General features: G+C 37.9%; 1 protein-coding gene across 3 annotated transcripts in view; it reads left to right on the top strand.

Moving 5' to 3' along the window:
• Nucleotides 1-12,255, top strand: part of il1rapl2 (interleukin 1 receptor accessory protein-like 2) — a 446,491-nt gene that overhangs the window by 367,090 nt on the left and 67,146 nt on the right. For all 3 annotated transcript variants that reach the window (XM_069170885.1, XM_069170884.1, XM_069170886.1), the window contains one exon: nucleotides 10,774-10,848. In XM_069170885.1, the coding sequence (XP_069026986.1) occupies nucleotides 10,774-10,848 (75 nt within the window). The remainder of the gene's footprint in view (nucleotides 1-10,773; nucleotides 10,849-12,255) is intronic.

Genomic DNA, 12,255 nt, shown 5'->3' with positions numbered 1-12,255 from the left:
CCAAGGTAGCAGCTGTACATTAAAACATTAAAATGTAGCATATACAATATCATATACAAATTCCACAATAAAACAACAAAAGAAACAATCAACCACAGTGACATCTGAAGAAAAACAACCACATGCCTCAGTCCACATTTCTTATGATGCAACTAAATCCATCAATAGACACGAGAGTGACTAACTTTAGATCCTTTTGTAAAGTATCCCGTGGCCACGGTGCATAGTAGGAAAATGCAGTTGTTGTTAGATCTGTACGTTAAAAAGCACCTTATTTACTACTTCACAGTCCAATGCTGTGATTGTTTATTCTGTCTTTTAAATCACATTCCTTCAAGAAAGTACTCAGAAGTTAATGGTTTTCTCTCCACTTCAGTGTCTTGACAGTTATTCCACCTGCTCAGTGTGAGCCTTTATGAGAGATTGAGAGAGAGACAGCACTTTAGCCCACAGATAGCAGAAAGATAATTAGCTAAATCTCCATGGGTGGTTGAGCCCCCTCCAGCCCCTACACTGGAAATAGTGTGTGTTCCCATCCATGCTGTCGGTGGGACCAGCGGCAGTTAGGTAACAGTCCCTTAACTGATTTGAATCATCTAATTAGAATCACTAACTATATAATATTTTTCTCTTGCGCACACACACACATGCTGAAGTGGAGAAGGCTTAAAGACAGAGCGGTAGTAATGCCAGCTGTGCTCGTCAAGAATGTAGTTGGTCCAAAATTGTATGCATCTGTATGCTGGCCATCGTGTGTATTTGTCAAACGTTCTGAGTCTTTAGGATTCTTTGTTTTGCATTCATCTTATTTTCCTTCTCATGCTCACGCGGCTCTCTCATATCATTTCACAACTAGCCGTGAGGGTGTTTCAGTTGGCGACAAGGAAAGAGATCTCTGGGCTCACAGTCAAATGGATTTTGTTTTGGTTATCCTCAGAAAAGCATTTTAGCTTCTGTTGAGACTCATCAGCAGGCTTGGATTGCACTTACTGCATTAATGGTATTTCTGTCAGATAAAATTAGATTTGAAATAAGAGGATACATTTCATGATCATTCTCAACTCTTTCATGGAGAGGGAGATGGAAGATGAGTATTAGTCTCTGAAGAAAATATTTTTTCTGCAAGTTGAAGTACTCACGGATAGCTTTGTACTTTATGTATCACATAAAAAAAAAATTGGAAATACTTGGGTATACCATTGAAGTCCATCAATAAGCATTAAGACCAATTCATGGTTACACATCTGCATGTCCACAAAGGGCTGATGGCAGAATTTAGTTATGTACCCATGTCTGTGAGGGACTGCAGGGATATCTGCATGCAACCCAGAATTTTGAAAATACACATACTGTCAAACAACTACGTCATCAGTAAGCACACAAACTGCACATCAAACTGTCATCAGGTCAGCATCGTGTTTTCTAGTGCGTATGTGTGGAACGTGTTTGTGCGTCCATATACCCCTTATTGTAGCATGTACTGTATATAAGAGTCTGTAAGTTCAACTACACAGTTATTCGTGAACACTGAAACCAGGAACTGGCTGTTAGAGCTGTCCGTTTTTTATGCACCACATCAAACAAACAAATGGATGCCTTACAATACATTGAAAGCAGTATCAAATAGATGGTTTATTAATACTGGCCGATCATGGATCTATCGTTATCAACGTATATGCTGTCTGATATGAAAACATTTTTGTTCCAGAACATAATGCAGAAGATACTTGAGGTAATTTACAAATTCCTCTTCATTATTTTTTTTTACTTATTACAAGTTCACTGTTACAGAACTCTAATGTTATTTTGCGCAACAAAGTTTATTGTTATACTGTAAAATGCCATCGCCATTACATAACTTAGTTAATGGGTTTGATAACAACATTTTGGTTGATATATCGATAGTGGAAAATTGCTACCTCCTAATATTGGTATTCACATCAGCCCCTTTTGGGCTAAATCCTCAACCAAACCACATCAAGCCTTCCACATTGTTCCATGAAATTCCATTCTCTGGCTGTGCTCGTCTGTATGCTTTAGCTGGTTAAATTTGTTCACCTGGTACCTGTCACATCTAAGCTCATCAAGCTTTGTTCTTTTTCCTCTGCAACCTTCTCCCCTCCCTCCAGAGCGCTTCATTTTTAATTCATGCCTTTAATCATTTACCTCAATGTGCAGAGTTAAGGGAGAGCGCTCGTTTCCTCCATCAGGGTGCCCCTCCAGTGTGATAGTGCTCCAGAACAGATGGTATCTGTGATAAGGATCGACAATGCATATGCATCCCTCACCTCAGCACCTCCACCCGGGTCACATTAAAGCCCATCGATCTCACACACACTTGCTTTACACAGTATGTTCCATCCTCCAGCTCTGGCTCTCTCCAAAGAGTGGTTGTTGCATCAGAAATTGGCCTATATATATTTCACACAACACCAGATCATCATAATGACATTACCATAAAGCGGGTCTTGCATCACCTCCGCTATGACTCAGCTTCCTGTTTCAGCAAAGCTGTTTTTTTTCAATCTTTGATGATTCACCCTTCTCATTTTGTGGGTAGATCTTAAATACATCCAAGGATGCTTGTATTTGGAACGGCATTTAAAGGAGCGCACCATCTTCCAGAAGGAACAGTTAATAATATGAGTTAATTAAAACATAAAACCAAGATATTTCTGAGGGATTGTTCAAATCAGAATTCTAACTAGCTTATATTATTTGTAAGTTCATAAATAGGCATAAAATTGCCAAATATTTAAATACTCCTTCCTCCTCTGCTTTCAACATGGTCTGTGTTTTATAAAAGCATTGAAAAAAAAGCTACATGTTGGGAAAAAGAGCTTGAGAAGGAATTCAATTAGGTAATAATATTATGGAGAATGTGAGGGATATAACATTAACAAAAAAATATAAATGGGATTAAGGAAACTAACCAAATTGTTTTTTGACTGCTTTTGAACAGAAAAGCCATTGGGCTGTTTGCTTTGCAATACAATTTTACCACGGATTCAACTATCAAAGTGACCAATTCACACAAAAAACATGTAATATTAGAATGGATTTTGTCAGTAATAAAGCTGTCTAACTGAATAGAGCATGGCATACAAGTCTAAATGTATCAGCACTAAACATAAATGTCTCCTCCATTTCTGCTCAGACATTGTATAATTCCCAAGAAGGTCAAATCAATTTGGTATACAGAATATAGTGTCTGATTACTGAACACTGAACATTAGAAAATGTACACATTCTTCACTGTCAGTGTCGGTTAGTCGAAGCTAAAATGTCTGTGTATGCAACTTCTTCAGTGCAGATTTTCGGTTGTTCAGCTGACTATTTTATGCTTCTTTATATTGCTTTTCCACTTCATTTCAAAGGGTAGTACCTTGCTACTTTGTAAAATAAGACTGTAAATATAAAATATACAGTTTAAAATACAATATACATGTCGCCAGTTCATCACAAGGCCAATACAGAACACAGGCAATCATTCACATTCACACCCATGGCCAATTTAGAGTCACCAATAACCTAACATGATTGTCTTTGCGAGTAAGAGGGGGCTGACGCACCCAAAGAAAACCCAGGCAGGCACATAGAGAGCATGAAAACTCCACACAGAAAAGCCCCAGCCAAGGTTCTTGCTGTGAGGCAACAATGCTACACTGTGTTCCTGTGCCACCGGACAATAAAATATCATAATGCATTGATGTTTGATCTCTTGCAAAACTGTTAATTTACTTTTCAAGTAAATGTTAAGTCAAATCAATGTTTACCTTCAAGACTGATTAGTATAGTGATTCCACCCACAGGATGCTGTTCTAAAAACCTGTAACAAACAAATGTATAGAGGCAACAAGCTAAGTTTGCTTTGGGTGGTTTAAATAAGAAGTTGCTGGCTACATTGAGTATGTTTGTTCATCTTCATTAGGAAATACCAACATTGGTTTTGAGCATGTTGGACCTTGGGAAAAAAACTGTAAAAAAAACAAAACAAATCTATGTTAAATGGTCTACTCAGTAGTTTTCTTGGACCATTTAGTTACATCTTACCGTGTTCATTTAGCAAATTAGGCAACCTCAGGTGTCATTACATAATGTAAGCCTTGTGATAAACATATTTCCTGGTTATAAGCTCTATTTAAAAATGGATGTGGACTTATGGTCAGAAAAATGAAGCCAATGCAGAAGTGTTTTAAAATGCAGTACCAATGATGGTCACAAGGGACTGGCTCTAAAAGACTTCTGGCACACATAGACTCCCATCCAAAAAGTGTCAATTACAAAATGAATAATTCATTAAGTGATAGTGGTGTTCATAGATAAGTTACTCCCTCAGATCAGGGTTCTTTGGTCCTTCTGAAAATAATTTGATTATTAATCCGATACTTGGCCTCCAACAGACATATATTTGGTGGTAGGCCTGGTTTGATTGACCGCCAGGAGTGCAGTCCAGCTGCCGATACAATTGGGCAGGCATGGTGTCTTCAGGTTCTGAGTCAGATCTGAAGAAGGCAGATCTACCTCTCGTTTCTTCTTAGCTAGTTCAACTACAATTACTCCTGACTCATAAAAGACAAGATGCCGACTCCAAAATGCCAGACTTCAAAACCAATTGGTGGCATCACAGTGGGTTGCCAAGGCTGGTTGGGTGTTGTATGCTAGCGTCTAATTGTACTCTTTGTGATAAAGCCATCGAGATCTTCATCCATGGCATGCCAACACTAGCTTAAAGGCTTCAAGTCAGTGAAATTCTAATATTTATATCATTTGAAAAGAAATAGAAGAATGTAACTCCTAAAACTAACACACTCAAAAGATACCTCACTGTTGTAGTGCCAGGCTCCAGGCAGTGTTACAGAGTGATGCTTCTTTTACCCCTTAAACAATCTTTGGCAGAATACAAACTGCAAAGAGACACAACCAGCACACAGAGCCAAGTGTTGGCCCTTCATGGAATTACTCATGTAATTCTTGTTAATTAGTGCCAGCTGATATGACCCAACACTAGCAATGTTTGCTAGTTTAACATTAATGGTCAACCGTGTGTAAAGGAAGCTCCTTCCTGAATGTTTTGAACACTGGTCTTCTCTAGTGATAAAGATAGCAGAGAGATAATGGATTCCACTCACTATGTGGCTTGACGAATCTTGCCAACTCAGGTGTCAGAACAAATTCAATCACCTGTGTGACTGAATCTTTTTTTCAGATTCACACACTCCTATGCAGTGAAATGATCACAGCACAGTGACGGAGATGGACAACCAACAATAGAGCTCAGAAAAGAAAGGATCTGATTTTGACTGGCTGTCTCCTTTGGTATTCATTGAAACTCTGAGTTCATAAGTTCTGATGTGTTTGCTGACGTTTTTAGAAATGACCATTGAATTAGATTTTTCATGGGATATGGTAATATAGTAATGTTCATCATTAAGAATTTTTTGTTTGGTTTATTTGATAATACATCTTCCTCTGTCACTATAGCAGAACGACTTCTGAGTGTACTGAATTGAAGAAGGGTATCATTCATAGTATTATTTAAACCAATTTTTATTTGTAAGTGACAAAATATATCATCTCTTCTTTAAAAGTTTATATAGGGTTGTTTTAAAGGTGCCTTGTAGGTATGTTGACCACCAGTTGTGCAAAAGAGCAATGTTTTCTGAGTTGGTGTTTCCTTGGTTGCTCTTGTATATATATTTTTTTTTATTTTATACACTTTATTAATCCCCGAGGGGAAATTTCTTCGCTACAGCAGGGGGGCTCTCAGGGGGGAGATGCTGCAGCAGGCTGCCACTAGCGCGGCGCCAGGTAACCTGACCTGAGGTGCATGTTTTTGGATGATGGGAGGAAGCCGGAGAACCCGGAGAGAACCCACGCAAGCACAGGGAGAACATGCAAACTCCGCACAGAAAGGCCCAGGACCGGATTCGAACCCGGAACCTTTTTTGCTGTGAGGTGACAGTGCTAACCACTGCACCACCGTGCCGCCCATTTTTTTTTTTTTTTTTTTTTAAGAATTTTTTTTTTTTTTTTTTTTTTTTTTTTTTTTGATAAGCATGAAGGCATGGCCAACTCTGTGTTTTTGTCCGATTGCGATGACTGACAGATGAACAAAAAAATTCAGGAAAGACGACCGCAAGCTAGGAAATTAACATTGTTCTGTCTAAGTCTGTAAATATTTTATAAGTAAAATAATTCAACACATTCGCTTTTACCTCGAAACATTTTTATGAGTAGCACCGAATGTAAACAGAACTGTACAGATTATGGGAGATAACCAAACAGGGTACCTTCCAACCTTATCTTGATTTTGTTTTACTTTACTTTAATTATTATTATTATTATTATTATTATTAATTATTTTTTTTTTTTTTGTGGACCAGGTTTGACATGTTTTTTCATTTCCCAGCATCCCATCAATTGTCACAACAATAATCTAAAGCCCCAGTATACTTACATGTTTCTCCAAACAATGCATCACTTTCTATGACAGACATAATGAGTAAATACTTTCACAAAATGTCTCTCAAATTACATTTTCAAACTCTCACTGTGACAAAATAAAATATCAAGTGTGCCAAAGGTCAAATGAAGCAGAAAGCATTTCTCTAGACAGAAAGCAGTAAAAGGTCAAAATGAAGTGATCCTTAAAAGGCTGAGGTCATTTCATTAGCAGCACAAAACATTATAGGCCAGACAGCAAGAATAATTAACATCATGCTGAGAAATTGCTTTAAATGTTAACAAATGTCCTCAATGTGTTCTGTTGCAACAATTTCCATGTTGTGAATTTTGTTGTTTTGAGATTTCAAAATGGAATAAAGGTCACATTCAGTTTGACACATAAATTATATTTATTCCATCTGTGGAGATAAAGACTGCAACTCTACAGTGTTTGTTTTAATCTACTTAGAGCACCTGGTGAGCTGAAATGATCAGATCAGGGGTATTCAGATAGTGTCAAACTGTCTTCAAATCACAGAGAAGTTACTCAAATAACTTTCAAATGATCTAAACTTTCTGCTGCTCAAATAAGTTCATTTCTGATGACATACATGCACCCACACTCAGAGTTACCTTGAAATTCATGAAAATTCCAGATTCACATGCCTTCTAATGATTGCAGAAGCACATAAGCACAAAACCTAACTGATTATTCTGTCTAAGGCTTGTCAAGTGATTGTTGTGCTGACTGACCTGATTTTCTGGACTGCAGTGAGATACATTACAGGAAAAGATCAGGTCTTATTGAAACCCAAAGTGCAGCTGAAGGGGCAAGGCACTAAGACAGTGGTCAGTCCTTATTTTTGTTGTTGTTGTTTTTTTAAAGTATCTTATGCACTGACAGTTTATTTGCTGGGGGGCAGTGGCTACGTACATGTGACTGTGACATTGTAAATGTAAAATACAGACTAATATGCATTTGTTCTTATAATATAATTAATTTACTGACTATCTTTGAGTTTTGGGTTGTCAGTTGGACAATGGACATGTCAAGTTGCAGTCAAGATCATCCTTGAAAAATAATGATACATGTGGTGACAATCAGCAGTTGTTGTCCTATTGACATTTGAACAAAGTTGTGTTGCTGACTTTCAGAGTATTCTTAAGAAGAACAAGCAGAGGTGGCTGAAAAGAAAATAAACTTAAAGCTGCACAAATCAATACTTTAGAATTACCAATAGATTAGATTGATGCGTGTAAAATGGAAAGGGTGGTACATACTGTCAAACTCTTAGGGAATTACATTGGAACAGTTTTCAGTGTATTCTGGATCAATGTTTGGTTTTCCAGCTTGCATCTCTGTTTGAATCAACCTCACTTCCAACAGCAGCTCTTTTTATGTTTGATTAACTGAATGATTACAACTTGCTAACCACCAAACCATGATTTGACTTTCTATTTGTTTTACATGTTTCATGACAAGTACTTTACTTTTCTGGTATTTTTCAATCTCCTATTCTATTCCTTCATATTTCCATGTCAGCACTGATTCAAATTACACACAATCATAAAACATGACATTTTTGTCTCAATCAAGTCGTAGCTTTGTATAATATTAATAGCTCCTCAGACGTGGGAAAAATACAAAGCCAGATACACAAAAAGGATTTTTTGCTTCCTGAAATGAGTCACTCTAAATCACTTCTGGGACTGTGTGGTTGAAATCAGCCAATCCTCTAACCTTTTGCTATTTTCACCGCACACATACATACATGGACACAAACACACTTTCCACCTCAACAGGGTTCTGTAATTTCCAACACAAGCAACCATTATGAAAAGTTCAGAGATCTCATATTCTTGTTCCTGAGTCTCTATGAAACTGAGGGCTAAAAGTAAACAGCAACCCCATCATTATCATCTATTTACTACACCCCTTTTGATATTCAGATTTGTATTCAGGTTAACACATAGCCCAAACACTCACATACACAATTTTCCTTCTCTCCCACAGAGCCGTTTTTTTGTGAATTAATGGCACATGATGTTTGTGCATCCAGACAGATTTTTGGTCATTTCGGTGCCAGTAGGGCTTCAAAATGTCTAACTAAAATACAGGTGGAAAGTGTTGCATAAATGTTGTACAAATTGCTATTGGTATTATTAAAATATTGCTTTAAATGAAGAGACTTTCTGCATATTAAACAGGACAATTTATCTCAAACACGTAGAGCAGAATTTTTTGTGTTATCTTTCACTTGTTCACGTGATAAAGACTGGAGTGTATGTAGGAGAGACGCACTGCACCACTACTTAATCACTATGACATAACCCCTACCGGGTCTCCTTCTCACTTTGACGCAGTCAAGTTCCTAATGACTCACCAAAATACCAGGGAGGTGCAGGTTTGTAAATCTGTGCAAACCCAGCAAAAATGAAACATGTCCTATAACATGTTCTATAATTAAATGAAATCATAAATGCACATTTAAAGTAAAACTGAAAATGACAGCACGATCTGCACACATTTTGGGATTTTTTTTTTTTATTATTGGTATGGACATGTACAAAAATGGTGGGGAAATAGTGACAAATCAGGGAGAGGAGTAGGTCTAGGTGAAGGGTTGTCTCATTAATCTTAAAAGGGCGCAGCAGAACCTCCAGAATGCAAATGAAACCATCAGTCTTGTCAGAAAAAACAGATAGAGGGATGGAATGACATACGGATTGACAGGGTTACTAAGGGAAAAGGCTGAAGGTGTGATGTCAAAAGGAGAAAAACAAAGAAAAGAAAAGAAAAATGTCAGAGTGATCAAACTGTTTAAGTTGTAGCAGCAATCCCAGACTAGGTATTCACTTACTCATGATATGAATACTACGCTTTGTAGTAATTGTGGTTTTTAGTTGCCTGGGGGGGTTATATTTACCATCTACACAAGAGGAGAATATGAACATTTCCCTCGTGGTCTTTACAATCTGGAAGTCGTAGAGTCAATGCAGGGAAGAGATTTGGGCTGGTTGAATGGAACAAACCCAGCATTTTCACTCTGGAGAACTGTGTTCAACCCAATGATAAAGCACAAGTCAATGAGAATGTATTTTAAGCAACCCAAACCACAATCTTTTCCTAATCATGTTATGCACTTTGTGTGTCTATTTGAAATGATACTGATTTATGTTCATCAGATCATACTAGTGCTTAATGTTCCTACTACTGAAGTGGAAAATTTCCCATTTAATGTTTGCAGCCTTTATCATGCTGCTTTGAGCATGTTTCCCCCAACATTTAACAATGGCATCATTTCTAAATTATTTGATAACTAAATAAACCAACAGGTTGATCTGTGAGATTTATTGAAAGACCAAACCTGATGTTCAAGTTGCATATGTTTTCTTCTGACAGACACTTTCCAGCTTGGTAATCCAATCCCACTACCTCCTGCCCACATGTTGAAGTGTCCTTGGGCAAAACACTGAACCCCAAATTGCGACTAGTAGTTACACCAGCACCTTGCACAGTATAGCTTACTACCAGTGGTTTGTGTGTGTGTGTGTGTGTGGGGGGGGAGAATATAAAGCATTTTGTAGTAAAGACTTATTTAAATTATCAGACACAGATTACATGTGTTGTAGGACAGCCGTTTGAAAATAATGCTGAAGACCGGAGAGGATTGTTAGGCACTCTGAGGTGGTGAGGGGAAAGGTGTTGGGTAGCAGAGAGCTTTCTTGTTTTTTTTTAGGTGAAATTGAAAGGTGCTTCAAGTGAAAGCAGAAAGTGTTGCTGGTCATCAGAGTACAAAGTCATCTGGTTTGTCTGTACAGAGATACAAAGAAGTAATGAGCGGAGGCAAGTTGGACTCTGAGCTGCCTTTGTGGCTGATGCACCATCTAGTAAGTGTGACAGTCAATAAGGTCATTTTATCTTTATATTTAGCTTTGTGATGCTTTGGGCCAGTGATCAATTGTTAGGACAAAGCTCATCTCTCCCTCTGAGCTTTTCCTAAGAAAATTGTCAACTATATAGCTCTACAGCCACATCGCAGCTATGTTTTTCAGGTATTTATGAACACCATTTTCCATAAAAACACTCAATGCTGTACCTTTTTTTTTCAAGAATGAAGACATAACTTCATTGTTTTCTGCTTAATCATCCTACATACAGACTTAATAGTTTGATGGTTATAATGAATTTGCCCATGTTGAAAAAAACAAGTTGATTTTCTCCTTCTCCATTTTTCCTTGTTTTGTATGATTTGTCGTTACGATGATACAGTGTATGTCCACCTGGCCAAAGTTATCATCTCTTTCCTTGCATTTCTTTTTCAGCTCTCCAGACCACTCAGCCTCCCAAGGTCCTTTTTCCTCCAGAGAGATATGACACAGCGATAGAAATCACGCCTGGTAAGGAATAACATTTTTATTCTTGGGTTAAAGTGGTAATCCTTAAGGCCCTCATTTTTAGAATGGTGTCCCCATTCTTGGTGCAAAGTGCTCACGGCTATGGTGTGTCTTTATGGAATAGCATGTCCTATTGGGACCACGGACCCTTTAGTTTTTCCCAACATACGTGATCAGTGGCACTTCAGTGTGACCTTCAGGCATTAAAGAAATCTAAAACTGGAGTTTTATTTGATCTAAGGTGTTGACAGGACATGTAGCAGAATCTGCACCGTAAGTTTTGACTAGTACTTTAGTTTATAAGGATGCAATGATTATAGAATCAGAATCAGAAAAACTTGATTGACCCCTGAAGGGAAATTGTTTTGTTTTAATTCCTTAACACATGGTGAGGAAAATTAAAAAAAAATAAGTTAAAAGTAAAAACAGAGCCCAAAATCGAATACTCTTAATAGGAATAAATGCACAGTAAGTAAATAGAAAAAAAATAATTTGCAAATGTTTGAGAGTGATGTACGATGTGGAATCACAAGAAACGCTCATCCAATGTCACATGATTAAAGTCCCTGGAGTTCATAAAGAAATGCGCTGCAGCGCACAGAAAGTGTGAATGACGTCACACTCGGTTGATAGCTTTAGCAGAGGGGTTGAGGTAAACAACAACCAAGATGACATGGAAAAATTATCTGGATATGTAGTATGGACCATATACTGTATATAAAAGCGGACGTAGCTTCTGGCTCTGAAAAATTAGACCAATGCTGACGTGCCTTGAGTTGCAATACCACCGGGGGCTGCTAGAGGTTGGCATCGCACTCCATAGACTGCCGTTCAACTGGTCTCATAAAATTCTTGGTCAATTAAATTTCTCCACGAGTTATTTAGGTTTTGCCAGCTATAGTCACTCCTTCTTATTCATTTTCTGGCTGTCCATCTGAAAATAATTCTGACATTGGTTAAAAAATAAGCTTCAAGAAGCTATGTTTTTGGGGGCTTTATTTTGTATTGTTTCTTTTGCATTAGTCATGTATTGGAAAATGTCTTTTTGGTGATCGATGTCACATGTCCAGCAATTCTGACTTTGGCCATCTTGCCAAAATCACTTCACCAGCTGGTATTGTTCTTGGCAGCATAGTAAAGAGATGCTTTAGTGAACCCTTAAGGGTCACTTCCTCCATCTGTTCAAAAGTCAGAGGTCAGGTTTGACCACAGAACAGCATCGCTGGAGCTGACAGAGATGTGGTGTCTTTGCTCAGATAATTGAAAGATGGTGGATCTATGAGGGCTCGGCTGGCGTCTTGCTCTCTCTCAGCTTCTACTCTATCCATTCCAGTCTGGCTGCGTTTTCGTTCTTTCATCTCCTCCAGTCAGTGATTAACAGTGACTTATGAGCAGATATGTATTACTTGG

This window comes from Embiotoca jacksoni, unplaced genomic scaffold, assembly GCF_022577435.1.
Source record: "Embiotoca jacksoni isolate LCO1_2020_lvr unplaced genomic scaffold, fEmbJac1.0.p SCAF_5, whole genome shotgun sequence".
Classification (NCBI taxonomy): Eukaryota; Metazoa; Chordata; class Actinopteri; family Embiotocidae; genus Embiotoca; species Embiotoca jacksoni.
This window is presented reverse-complemented; position numbering and strand designations above follow the sequence as displayed.